Source organism: Myotis nattereri, assembly GCF_964212035.1.
Source record: "Myotis nattereri genome assembly, chromosome: 8".
NCBI lineage: Eukaryota > Metazoa > Chordata > Mammalia > Chiroptera > Vespertilionidae > Myotis > Myotis nattereri.
Genome location: NC_138083.1, coordinates 8029764 through 8044184, shown reverse-complemented (window position 1 = coordinate 8044184; position 14421 = coordinate 8029764). Strand labels below are relative to the sequence as shown.

At 44.8% G+C, this 14421-nt stretch overlaps 1 protein-coding gene across 2 annotated transcripts; it reads left to right on the top strand.

Annotated features, from left to right (window-relative positions):
* The first annotated feature begins 299 nt into the window (after positions 1–299).
* Positions 300–13675, top strand: CSTF1 (cleavage stimulation factor subunit 1). 2 transcript variants are annotated; one of them, XM_081097747.1, is made up of 6 exons: positions 300–397; positions 3373–3573; positions 4971–5248; positions 5402–5599; positions 6080–6470; positions 11494–13675. In XM_081097747.1, exons 2-6 carry the CDS (start codon positions 3405–3407, stop codon positions 11751–11753), a joined length of 1296 nt encoding a protein of 431 aa, XP_080953873.1. In that variant the 5' UTR covers positions 300–397; positions 3373–3404; the 3' UTR covers positions 11754–13675. The 2 variants fall into 2 exon arrangements, with proteins under 2 accessions (XP_080953873.1, XP_080953872.1); XM_081097746.1 differs by lacking the exon at positions 11494–13675 and adding an exon at positions 8437–9928 and having other exon boundaries at positions 312–397.
* Positions 13676–14421: the final 746 nt, after the last annotated feature.

Below are 14421 nucleotides of genomic sequence, written 5' to 3'. Positions count from 1 at the left end.
ACGGCCCGATCCGGTCCAAGGAGGGCGGACGCGGCGCGCAGGCGCACTCGCTCCGTCAGGCCCCGGAAGTGCGGAGCCAACGGCCCGGCTCGTGGACCCACGCTGTTCTGGCGCCAGCGCTGCTCTCCGGGAGGGGACGTCTGTCTGTGAAACGGAAGCCTCTTGGCGTCTGTGTTGTCGCGTAGGAGATAAAGTCGGAGGAAGTGAACGAACCTCTCGGAGGTGCCAGTAAGCAAGATGGCGAGACGGGCGGGGCCGAGTGGGCCGATCGACCGCGCAGCGCTCGGCGCGGCGGCCTTTCGCGTGCGCAGTGAGTGTGCGCGCGGAGCGGGCGATCGAGCCGGAGTCGTGCCTCCATTTTTGCAGAGGAGCGGGAGACCGGGAGCTGGACTCGCGGGTACCTGGGGCCCGGGATGTGCGCAGGGCGGCTGGAGCGGGCGGGCGGGGGGCTCTAGGGGACCACGGAAGGAGGGGAACGGGAGCATGTGAGCGGGAGGAGTGCGCGCTGACTTGCCAGGCTGGGCCTGCTTCTTCCTCTTCAAGGGCCTCGCTCCCTTCCTCCAACCCTAGTTCACCTCTGCCGGGTGGGAGCGGAGCGCACAGCGAGGGGCCCTCTCCGCCCTCCCGGTCCTTCTTCCAGCCCCGCGCCCAACCGGTCCTGGTTGGGTTCTTCTGTTCTCGGGCTTCGGCGTCCTCACCTGCAAATCGGGGTTGCGATTAGGCGCTCACTAGCCCCGCGAGCCCGCGCTCTATGCGCTGAGAACGCAGCTCGGCCTCTTCTTTTTAAGCTCTCTCTGCATCCCATAATGCTCCTGGGATGGAGGAGCGGTTAAGTTCTGGGCTCCCGCGTGGACAGTCCTGGCGGCCACTTTCATCTTGGACGAGTTCCTCAGCCACATGTCACTTTCAGTGGGTTTCCTAACCTCTTTGACTTAGTTTCGTCCTCTCTGTTGTGTCCTGGAGTTGTCTCCGCAAGCATAGAATTACATGCATTTGCTTCCACATGTACTTACTACGTCCACTGAGTGAACTTATGCAGTGAGCAAATGCTGCCTTATAAAGTGCGCAGCACGGTGTCTGGCGAGTGCTCAGTGGATGTCGCTGCTGTTATAACACCCATCAGTACAGCAACGCATTAAGGACTCGGGCTCCGGGGCCCAGTAGCCTGGGTTAGAACCCAGGCTTTGCCATTTACAGGCTGTGTGAACCTGGGTGAGTTAGACCTCTCCGGGCTTCAGGTGGCCCATCTCCTAAAGAGGATTGGGTGAGGATTTAGTGAAGTAATGCGCATACGTTGCCTACCCGATGTGTGTAGAGTATATAGCAAGTCTCATAACTAGTGCCTGGAGCACTTGGACATCTGTAAATCTGCCTAAGTGCCCAATCCTTCAAGTTTTGCCTCCCTCCTTTCCTGTTGTTTTGGCCATGTTATTTGCCAATATTTTGTTAAGCAATTCACGTTTGACTCTTTCCAAAGCATTCGGCTTGATTAAGTTTTCATAGCACAGTAGGTGTTTTGCCCTCATATCTTGACTTATCCTATCCTATCTAATAAAAGAGAAACATGGTAATTGGCATACAACTGCTACCCTTCCCATTGGCTAATCAGGGTGATATGCAAATTAACTGTCAGCCAAGATGGCCGCAGGCAGCCAGGCAGCTTGAAACTAACATGAGGCTTGCTTGCTTCAGTGAAGGAGGACTCCAACGTTCCCCGCCTGACTTGCCGACCTCTCAGCTGCAACTCTAAGCAACTATGTTGCAAATATAGAAGATAAACAAAACCCCAGAAACCTTCTTTACTCAGCCCGGCTTCAGCCAGCCGGACCACAACATTGTATCAAATACAGATGGTAAACAAAGGCCAGAAACCTGTTTTCAGCAGCCTAGGCCTCAGAGCTAAAGCTGGCCCAGAATAAAAAAAGAAAAAGGAGCGGTTGGGAGCTTCAGTCACCCGTCAGCCTGAAAACAGCCCTCAGCCCCTCAGCCAGACTGGCCAGGCACCCCAGTGGGGACTCCCACCCTGAAGGGTGTGTGACCAGCTGCAAACAGCCATCATCCCCTCACCCAGGCTGGCCAGGCACCCAAGCGGGACCCCCACCCTGATCCAGGACACCCTTCAGGGCAAACCAGCCAGCCCCCACCCATGCACCAGGCCTCTATTCTATATAGTAAAAGGGTAATATGCCTCCCGGCACTGGCACTGGGATTAGCGGAGCCGCGAGGCCTCCCGGCACCGGGATCAGCGTGACAGGGGGCTGCACCCAAAGCCCCTGATCGCCCTGCGGCTCTGTGTGTGACAGGGTGCAGCGCCCTAACCCCCTGATCGGCCCTGCTCTGTGTGTGACAGGGTGCAGTGCCCCAACCCCCTGATTGACCCTGCTCTGTGGGTGATAGAGGGTGGCGCCCCAAACCCACCCCCACCCCCCACGGGCCCTGCTCTGTGTGACGGGGTAGAGCCATAACCTCCCCATAGGCCCTGCCCTGAGTGTGAGAGTGGCGGCGCCCCAACCCCGTGATCCGCCCTGCTCTGTGTGTGACGAGGGGCGGTGCCCCAACCCCGCTGATGGGCCCTGCTCTGTGCATGACAGGGGGCAGCGCCCCAACCCCCTGATCCGCCCTGCTCTGTGTGTGACAGGGAGCGGTGCCCCAACTCCCCTATTGGCCCTACTCTGTGCGTGACAGGGGGGAGCTCCCCAACCCCCTGATCAACCCTGCTCTGTGTGTGACAGGGGGTGGCGCCGCAACTTCCCTATCAACCCTGCCTTGAGTGTGACTGGGCAGTGCCCCAACCCCCCAATCAGCCGTACCCTGAGCATGACTAGGGGTGGCATCGCAACCTCCAGATCCTCCCTGCTCTGTGCATGACAGGGGGCGGCTCCCCCAACTCCCCAATCGGCCCTGCTCTGAGCCCGACCAGGTGCTGCACCTAGGGATTGGGCCTGCCCTCTGCCACCCGGGAGCTGGCCTAAGCCAGCAGGTCGTTATCTCCCGAGGGGTCCCAGACTGCGAGAGGGCACAGGCCGGGCTGAGGGATCCCCTCCCCCCCCCACCCCCCCGCACAAATTTTTGTGCACTGGGCCTCTAGTCTAAATAAATAATTTAACAACCTCAGTTACTTCAAAACATGTATTAAGACTGAACATATCTGATACTAGTAAACATACACTCAGCTAGTGGAAACAGTAGTGTCTGAACATATAACAGCTGAGGAACCTGATCTCAGGCAAACGAGTCATTGACCAAAGATAAGGCAGGGAAGGTAGCAGAGCTGGGATTTGAGCCCTGCAAGTCAGATCCAATTTCTGTGTTGCTTCTGTGATTTACTGGTGCCTCTCTTCTTCACCATCCACCCTTTTTCTCTTTTTGCAGCTGGCAGGGAAATTGTTTTCCTCTTCTCCACGATGTACAGAACCAAAGTGGGCCTGAAGGACCGCCAGCAGCTTTACAAGTTGATCATTAGCCAGCTGCTCTATGATGGCTTCATCAGCATTGCTAATGGCCTCATCAATGAAATCAAGCCTCAGTCTGTTTGTGCACCCTCAGAGCAGCTCCTGCATCTCATCAAATTAGGTAGCTGTGAATGCAGTTCATTGATCCCTTGACAAGGTTTCAGATGTTCTCACCCATCAGAATTTTTCAAGATTATTTCCACTTCTCTAGTGTTAGTACATGTCAAGTACAGTGCTGGATACTGAAGGAGATAGCATAGTCCAGGTTATGAAGACTTGGAGCTGGTTCTAGCCTCAGGATCTTTATACAAATTATCTGGACCCTTCAGTCATTAGATTATTGACTCTTCAAGTCTCAACTCACATTGTCATCCCAGACTCCTTCTCACCTTTTCTAAAACAACCTCACTATTATCCCCATCCCCCCCCCCCCCCCCCCCCCCGCCAACACACACACACACACACATGCTCTTAATCTAACACACAGTCCCATTTCCTTCCTAGCACAAGTACTGTCTGAAGTTTTCTTTAGTGTTTTGGGTTGTTTCCCACACAACCTATACCTCTCCCAACAACAAAAATGGCAAGCTCCTCAAAGATCAGGACCTTTTCTTGTTCATTAGTATGTGCTGGTGCTTGCTTGGGTCACAGAAAACACTCAGTGAAATACAGAATTATCAAACCTGTTTATACCCTCTGACCTGGCAGTGCCAGTTGTGAGAATTTTTGTTTTAAGAAGTGAAACAACTTTATGCATGGAGAAGGGTCCAGAAGAATTTATACGGCCATGTTAACAGTAATCATCTCTGGGTGAAATAGGATCCTTTTTTATATTTTTGTTCATCTGCATTTTTAATTTTTCCTATGCTAATAAACATTGTTTATATGATGTGTGGAGCTTTTTAAATTTAAAACACATTCTTGATAAACTTCAGTTTATTTAAATAACATTCTTTCAAATGTTTCACTAGTGTTAATATATCTGACTTAATGAGCTTCAGAGTTTATATTAACAGATCTCAGCACTAACGATACAAGCTGGAGTAGGAAAAATGAACAGTTTAACTACAGAACTGCTTTTTGTTTCCGTAGTTGTAGTTACATAGAACAGTTTGGAGGCAAAAATCAGCAGAGGTGACTACTTACTGAAGCCTGGCCTTCTACAGCCTGTGTTCCCTTACAGTGTAGTCACTGCATGCATCCTGGTCAGTGTGCCTAGTTTCGGAAAGTATTAAGTGTCATGCACCTCCAAGAAGTAGTAAGTTGATATGGCAAACATCTTTCCCAGTTCAGATCCCAAACTTTGTCTTGGCCTCACTTTTTAGGGAGAGAGAACCATTGATTTGTTGTTTCACTTATTTATGCATTCATTGGTTGATGCTTGTATGTGCCCTGATGGGGGATTGAACCCGCAACCTTGGCATATTGGGCAACACTAACAAACTGAGCTACTCAGCCAGGGCCTGTCTTGGCCTTTAAAATAATACTTTTCATGCCCTTAATTTGTATTCCTTTCAGGAATGGAAAACGATGATACTGCAGTTCAGTATGCAATTGGTCGTTCAGATACAGTTGCCCCAGGCACGGGCATTGACCTGGAGTTTGATGCAGATGTCCAGACCATGTCCCCAGAGGCTTCAGAGTATGAAACCTGCTATGTCACATCCCATAAAGGACCATGCCGAGTAGCTACCTATAGTAGAGATGGGCAGCTAATAGCTACTGGGTCTGCTGACGCCTCCATAAAGATCCTCGACACAGAAAGAATGTTGGCCAAAAGTGCCATGCCAATAGAGGTAAAATCCTGTAACACTGTTACTGTTTGCCTTTGTTCCTTCACGGGAGAAGGGGAGAGTGGTTTAAACCAGCTTTACTGAGCATAGTAGCAGAGTGCACTGTGAGTTAGACTGATTTCACACTTTGCTTATCTCCTTATCTTACTGGTCTAGGTTATGATGAATGAGACTGCACAACAGAATATGGAAAACCACCCGGTGATCCGGACTCTTTATGACCACGTGGACGAAGTCACATGTCTTGCTTTCCACCCAACGGAACAGATCCTTGCCTCTGGTTCAAGGGATTACACCCTTAAGTTATTTGATTATTCCAAACCCTCGGCAAAAAGAGCCTTCAAGTACATTCAGGTTAGGAATGTTTGGGAAGAGCTTTATGTTTTTTCTTAAATACAGTGAGCTGTCGTGTGGCTATTCTCTTTTTAGAAGTAGTCTCAGTGATCATACATGAAATGAGAGTATAGTAAGAAGGATGTATGCCACAGGTGGCACATGGTTCACGTGTTGTCATGCACCCACATCCTCTGGTGGGTTGGCACTGCTATGAGTCCAGTTCATGCAATAAGGATTCAGAGTCCATTTCACTCTAAAGGTTGCAGATCCGTTTGAAAACAAACAGTTCATTAAAGTCACTTATGGTAATAAGTTACTCAGTTAATACTGTCAGGTATTTGCTGGAAGTCACATTTGGTACCTTAAAGTACTTTGTTCTTTCTCATACCTGATCCATTGTTTAATGGATTCTTTGCATCATCAAATATTGTCCACATTTCCTCTGGAAATAATTGTCCCACAGTTGGTCATTTAACGTTCATGTCTCTGTCCTAACAGGAAGCTGAAATGTTACGCTCCATCTCTTTTCACCCTTCCGGAGACTTTATACTTGTGGGGACTCAGCATCCTACTCTTCGGCTCTATGATATCAACACATTTCAATGTTTTGTCTCTTGCAATCCTCAAGATCAACACACCGATGCCATATGTTCTGTTAATTACAACCCTAGTGCCAACATGTACGTAACTGGTAGCAAGGACGGCTGCATCAAGTTGTGGGATGGCGTCTCGAATCGGTGCATCACAACTTTCGAGAAGGCACATGACGGTGCTGAAGTTTGTTCTGCCATCTTTTCCAAAAATTCTAAATACATTCTTTCAAGTGGAAAAGACTCTATAGCTAAACTTTGGGAAATATCAACAGGACGAACGCTGGTCAGATTCACAGGTATGTGAGAAATTGATATTACTGAAAACTTGTGTATATCATTTTACAGTTCCGAGAACTCATTTTAGATAAGGGAAACAAAGGCTTAAACTAGGTAGGACCAAATCGTTTAGCTAACCCTACAGTTAGTAAGAGGCAGAGCTGGAAATAGAGCCCTAGTTTCTTACCTTTGCTTTTCTCAATACATAATAGCTTAACTAGATCTGATTCCATGCAGGTAGCATTTGAGAACTGGTGGTCTGTTTGCAGGCTGACTGCCTGTCCTCTTCTCTGCAGTCCAGAGAAAAGCCCCCATAAGTGTACACATTAGGACAAGGAAGGCTGAGAGGGAAGATCTTGGCCCATTCCTGAGCGAGCAGAGGTAGCCCCCAAGGGAGACCACAAGTGTTCTGAATTGAACCTAGATAGAAAGTGGGTGCTTCAGACAGAAAAAATTGTTCTTCTGCTTCTCATTAATTCATGTAGGCCTCTAATTGGTAACAGTTGTGGCTGTGAGCTCTGTGATGAGATTTAAATTTATCCTTTCACAGTAGTCTGTTCAAGTCTAGCTATTTATAGTGAGTGTTGTTAAAATATTGTGTCTCATTCTTCTGTTCCTGTAGAAGCAAAGGCTGTTGTGTGATAGAAAACCTCCAGTAAACTTCAGCTAGTTTCCTCCTCTGTGATATGCTGTGTCATGTGCTGAAATTGCATGACTCTAACCTAAAAGCTCCCAAAACTGTTTTGAAAGGGGCTCTGCTATGGTGTTAAGATAGTGTTGCAGAGAAAATTGAAGAGTTGGTGAGATCTTGGCCACTAGGGAGCGGCATAGCCTACTGCAGTTTTAGTGCCTTGAAACCTGAGTTTCCTTCCTGCTGTCTTTCTGGCTTCTGGTATAGCAAGTGTTGGGAAAAGTCATTTTTTATTGTAGTTCTTGGTGACTTCTTTGAGCACTTTTGTATGAAGCTTGTTTGAAAAATATTGGATTATTGCTATGAAAAGACTGTGTGTGCTGCAAAAGGGATGTATAAAAGTGATCAAGTAAAATGGGAAAACCGCCCGGCCGGCGTGGCTCAGTGATTGAGTGTCAACCTATGAACCAGGAGGTCACGGTTCGATTCCCGGTCAGGGCACATGCCCAGGTTGGGGGCTCAATCCTCAGTAAGGGGCATGCAGGAGGCAGCCGATCCATGATTCTCTGTCATTATTGATGTTTCTGTCTCTCCCTCTCCCTTCCTCTCTGAAATCAATTTTAAAAATCTTAAAAAATGGAAAAACCTCCTCCCTCTTGAGACGATACACCAGACTGCTGACAAGAATTTATTATATTTGGATTTTTTTTAATGAATGTTTGAAATGTTTTATGGTTGGTTTTGTTGGGCAGTTGGGAGTTGATTTTAGATAAGGTTGTACTGAATTTATATGCAAATTTCAGTTTTCCTATTTCACAGGTTAAGACCCTTTGTGTCAGCAAATTTAGATGTTTCCAGATGTTTAGTTAGATGTTTAGTTAGAATTATCTATAATAATAAAAGAGTAATATGCTAATTAGACCAGGTGTCCTTCCAGATAACCTTCTGGACAAAGCCAGGGCTGCAACGGAAGCCGGTGCCAGCAGCTGGGGGAAGGAAGGCCTACTCTTGCATGAATTTCATGCATTGGGCCTCTAGTCTTAAAATAATGAAGGAAAAGAGAAAAGTACCAATTAAACAGTAGAAGTTTTGATGTTAAAAGTTAATTGAAAACACTGTAAACAAAATTAAGGAAGAGACGGAGGTACGGGGGCTTGGTCTGATTGCAGGCCTCTGAACCGAGAAGCGGCGTTGTTTGAGAAGCCAGCAGCTCGGGGTTCTGTGGTATCGGCCCCCTCGGCCAAAGTTGCGGGGGTGGGGCGCAGAGCACGTGGGGTTGAGGTGGGGGTGGTCACCTGGTCTTTGGCTTCTCAACTCAGTCCTGATTCAACAGCGAACGTGTCTCGGCCTGTCAGAAATGGGAAGGCCGTTGATTATTCAGTTTCAGGACTCTGATGATGCTGATGAAGATTACGGAAGAGATCCGGTCCTCCAGCTAAGAAAATGCGATCATCTCCACGAGAAGCTAAAAATAAAAGGCGGTCTGGAAAGAATTCACAGGAAGATAGTGAAGACTCAGAAGGAAAAGATGGGAAGACTAAGCAGGATGATTCTCACTCAGCAGAGGACAGTGAGGACGAAAAGGAAGATCGTAAAAATGTGCGCCAGCAGCGGCAGGCAGCCTCTAAAGCAGCTTCTAAACAGAGAGAGATGCTCCTGGAAGATGTGGGCAGCGGAGAAGAACCAGAAGAAGAGGATGAGGCACCACAGTTCCAGGAGAAAGATTCCGGCAGCGACGAAGATTTTCTAATGGAAGACAATGATGATAGTGACTATGGCAGTTCAAAAAAGAAAAACAAAAAGAGGGTTAAGAAGTCCAAACCTGAGAGAGAAGAAAAGAAAATGCCCAAACCCAGGCTAAAGGCTACAGTGACGCCAAGTCCTGTGAAAGGCAAATGGAAAGTGGGTCGCCCCACAGCTTCAAAGGTATCAAAGGAAAAGACTCCTTCTCCCAAAGAAACGAGGAGCCGGAAAGCCCTCCGCCCGAGAAGTCTGGGGATGAAGGGCCCGAAGACGAAGCCCAATCTGGGGAGGATTAAAAGTGATGGTGGTTTCGGAGAGATTTTATTTTAAAAAAGAAAAGGAAAAAAAGGGGGGACAAAAAAAGAAAACTAGTAAGATAGAACATGGTTTTGGCTATGGCTTTGACTCATGGGCTTTCAGTGCTTTTTTCCCTTTTGTTGAAAATAACTTTCTCTTTTTTTTAATTTTTTTTTTTTTAAGAAAATCTTTGTATGTTTAAATTACCTTTTGTCTATTGTTTTTTTCTTTTCTACCACCCTCTTCTCCCTTCCTTTTTCAATGAAAGCCATGTCAAATTAATTGCTGGATTGACTGCTTCATCTTTTTTTTTTAAAGGATGGTATACCACAGTTGTAAAGCAATAAGATTTGAGATGAACACTATGGAAATGTTGCTTTTTGCTAAGCAGTAGCAAGTTGAACAGTAATCAGAAAACAGAAGGATTTCAGTTAAAAATGATTGCTTCTTTCTCTACTTGGATTTTTAAAAAATCAATTGTCATCTAATACAAGTTTATTTTTTACCTTGCGGGCAGGGCAGGGATGGGTAACCTGACCTTGTGTGAGAGTGTGGGTTTTTGTTTGTTTTTTTTATTTCATCACTGGTTATCTCAAAGAGATTCAGAGCCAGTGATCCTTTTATTCTACTACGTCTTTAAGGAATTAAAAAAAGAAAAGGAAAAATCAAGGAGCACCAAAACTTAAATCACGCTTAATTTTCTATTTTACTCTCTGATGGTTCATGTTTTAAAATATATATGTATCCTGTTTCTTGGATAAATTTTTACCGAGGGTAAAAAATAAAGAAACCTAGAATTTAAATGGCAAGATCTATATATCATAGTGTATTTCTTCTCAAACTGACAATGTTTAGGTTATAAGCAAATAAACTGCCGGTTAAACGTAAAATGCTGGATTAGAGGGGAAATAATCATAGCATATATAATAGACACATGTCAGACATTGGTCAGTGAACACAGAAAAGATAAATGACCAACCTCACTGAAAAACTAAGAAATGAAAAGGGAAGTATTATTTTGTGCTCATCAGATTTCAGGAATTTAAAAGGTTGGTATTATCTAATATTGATAAACATTTCAATAAATACATTGTTACGAGTATTAATTAGTAAAATATTTCTGAAGGGCAATTGGTGTCACATAACAAAATTTTAAATAAATACACAGGGTGAGGCAAAAGTAGGTTTACAATGGTTCATATGAAAAATAACAATAAATAATAATTATTGTACTTAAAATTGTAAACCCACTTTTGCCCGACCCTGCATCTTTTGACCCATTATACTCACTCTTAGAAATTCAACCTAAAAAGACCATTGAGCAGCATGTGCAGGCACAAATGAAGATGTCCCCCCAGCATTGTCTGGAGTGGTGGAAAGTTAGAGGCAGCATGAATGTCCACCAGAAGCCCGAGTAAATTGTGTAGGAACAGTTGTTGAACAGGTTCTCCCTCATTTGATCCCCACAGCAGTGTTGGGGTGCTGCTTTAATAATCCCCATGAAACAAGAGAATTAAGATGGGGTGAAGTAATTTGTTCAAGGTCACATCGCTAACAAGTGTTGACTCCAGCTCAGACACCAAAGTTTGTATTGTTATTCATTACCCTATGTTCCCTTTTTATATGGTCTGCACTACTGACTGTGGAATAAAAACAGCATATGATATATGCTCTGGCTTACGTAATTTCAAATGAGTACAACACAGATATATGGGAAGGATAATCATCAAAATATTGACTATGGGTGTAAAATTATCAGGCAGTTTTTATTTTTTATACTTTATATAGTAGTTTAAACAAACTATATTTTTTTCATGGTCATAAAACAGTATAATGCTTTCTTTTGGAGAGTAGATGTTCCTACATCCCAGTAATTCTAGTCCTAGGAATTTAATTCTAAGGAAGTAATGTGCTCTGAACAAAGAACGTTTATCACCACGTTGCTTACCATTGGATACGGACTAAATGCCTAGCAGGAAAAGAACTAAGTAATGATGTTTCTAAACGATGGGGTAGAAACATTTGCAGACAGTAAAAATGATGGAAAATGTACCCAACAGAAAGTTGGTTTAAACTATGATAGAAAAGACGTATATGATGTGGCACCAGTTTTGTATTGTTTCTTAAAAGGTTTCTATACCTCTGCGTGCATCACAGTTAGCAGTTGTCTAAGGGATTGGGCCCAGAACTGATTCTCTTTTTCATACTTTAGAGTTCCCAAAATTGCACAATAGATGTGTAATACTTTAGCAATTTTCAAATGCTCTTTTTACATCTATGGGATTAATAGCCAAAGTAGAACAGTCAGAGTGAGGGTCTAAGGTGTGAACTTGTAAAGCTACCTGGCCTTTAACCTCTTGGTCTGTGCGCAGGTGCTGGCTTGAGCGGGCGGCAGGTGCACCGGACACAGGCTGTCTTCAACCATACAGAGGACTACGTGCTGCTGCCAGACGAGAGGACCATCAGCCTGTGCTGCTGGGACTCACGCACAGCTGAGCGCCGAAACCTGCTGTCCCTGGGCCACAACAACATCGTGCGCTGCATCGTGCACTCGCCCACCAACCCCGGCTTCATGACCTGCAGCGATGACTTCAGGGCCAGGTTCTGGTACCGGAGGTCAACCACAGACTAGAACCCCCCCGCCTTAAATAGGGTTCTTTTCTAGAGGACCCTGCCCCTCCCTCCCATGTGTCCCATCACCAGCCTCAGTAGAAAGTCGTGGTACCATCTTTGGCAGTCGGGCTGCCACCTCTACATCCTTCTTGGATTTTGTACAAAGGGTCCTTTTTTACCTTGATGTGGAATCATGGTGGAAAAAGTGGGAAACGCAGACCCCTGCTCTGCACTCACTGATTATTACAGTGATTTTCATCGGTTTTGTAAATACAGGACTTGCCATTTCTCTGAACTTGATCTTTTGAAGAAGGGTAGAGTATTAAAGTGCTTTCCAGATCTCGTGTGGATCTGTCCTGAGGAATTCTCATTGGGCTCTTTTGTCATCTTCTGTGCCTGTTCCACATCCTCTCTGTGTTTTCCTTTCCAAATGCATTTTGACCGATGAGGAGGCATACCTTGAGAATCGAGTTTCGTGCCCTATTAAACCACTTCAGAGAATCAGTTCTCTGAAAGGACATCCTAATAATAAAGCTCAGACCTGCAACTTTACTGTTACACATTTTCACTTCAGTAACATCAACGGCCAGTTTTCCTGAAGATTACAGGAGCATCTTTCATCAGACCTCCCACATTACCTTTCATACCTGCAGTGCTCGTCTTCAGTAAATGCACTTCCCATCAAATGACGCCATTTGATGGGAAGCATAGATTTGGAGATTATATCCCAGCTAATCGGAATTAGGTGGTCCCACCACTGCCCTCAGGTGTTGCTTGTCTTCATGAATGGCTAATATTGATTGGCTTTGTTCTTCTGTAACTTTAAATCTTATTTTTCAGCCTGAACCTTAACTACTCATCGTGGACACACAAGGCAACTGTGTTCTCAGAATATATTTGCAATTAACTGACTGATACAAGTTTTCTTTTTCTTGAAATTTTTTTAGAAGGTGACAATATTTCTTTGTGTTGAGCTCTAACTGGGTCAAAGAACCCAAACTCCCCTCACTAAGATATCTTTGGTTTATATTTATCCCCAAATACATATACCTCATGATCTGGGTGGGAGCACCTAAAAATATAACCTGGGAACATTAGGTAAAAAGTGTGAAATAGAGTAATGTAATTATCTTATGTTACAGGGATTTTAAAATATGATGATGATTGCATAAAAATTCTGCTTTAGTCATCATCCTTAAGGATCATTTTAATTCTTTATAAAACGATTTTAAGCATTCTTAACGAGTTAAATCACAGCTTTTTGTTCAGGTTTACAAAGACCTATATTTTGTGCTGCATAGTGAGTAAACTTATTTTATGTCCTGATTCCCTGGTATTTGAACTAGGACATCAAAGGGTGCTGCTTTTGTAAGATTAAAAGAAACCAGTTGACTAGGAACAAAGATAACCAGTTCTATCAAAAAAATTATCAAACATGGCTTCCCACTTCTTTTCCTGGCTTTTCTTTTTCTTCCAACCTGTGAAACTAAAGGAGAGGTTGGCATTTCCGCATTGTTCTGCTCTGGCACACGCCCTGGGATGCCCACTCTATACTCTGCATGTAAGCCCCGCTGGATCCTTTAACTGTTCGTGCATTAAGATACTAATACCTACTTTTTCCAGTTTTTGGAATAGTCTCAGCAATGGGATCTGTAGTTTCAGGACTTCTGTTTACAAGATCAAGATACTTTTGTGTGTTTCCAAAATGAACTTTCTAACATAGGGTTTTGTTATTTTTTTCTTTAAAAAATTACCTTAATGTTTTGAACTGGTATAAATGCCATGAGTATTTCATGAACTTGGTATCTGCACATAATTAATTGTACCACACCACCCTGGCATTCAAATGGTGAATAATACCCAGTCAGGATAAGAATTTAAAACTATGTTATTTTTTAAAGATATGTGATTTCTAAAATAAACTTTTTGTATATAATGATAATTTAAAGTTAGTTCATTGTTTTGGAGCTTGCTTGCTTTAAATGTTTTTGTAATTATGACTCAATTGTTACTTTTCACACTTTAATGCTTTGTTCTGGAAGTCAGGTTTTTGTAGTTTAATCACCTTTAGCTGTGTATCTTTGCTCTTCTACTCTATGAATTTAAAAACTTGGGTATAGTTCCATTCATTTAGGTCATTCAGAAAAACCTGCCTTTTGCCTTAAGCATTGGTTTCCCTTGTTCAAGGGGTGGGGGTGTGTGACGTGCTAGGTAGGAGGGTAGCCTGGGGAAGGAGGGGAGATAGACAGGAAGGCAGCCTTTCCTCTTCAAGACCTCAGCTTCCTTTTCTGTGATGAAAGAGCTTCATCAGAACCATCCTCAGCGTGCACTTGAGTCAGGGAAGCTTCTTTTATAAACACATCTTCAATTATTCTATATAATCCTATATAATAAAAGAGTAATATGCAAATTGACCAAACAGCAGAACAACCGGTTGCTATGACACACACTGACCACCAGGGGTCAATGCAGGAGCTGCCCCCTGGTGGTCAGTGCACTCCCACAGGGGGAGCGTCACTCAACCAGAAGCCGGGCAAGCGCAGCGGCAGTGGCAGGAGCCTCTCCCACCTCTGAGGCAGCTCTAAGGAGCAGCAAGCCCAATAGTAAGGAGCAGCAAGCAGGCGGGCGGTAAGGAGCAAGGGCCCCTGGACTGTGAGAGTGATGTCTGACTCCTGGCTTAGGCAGTC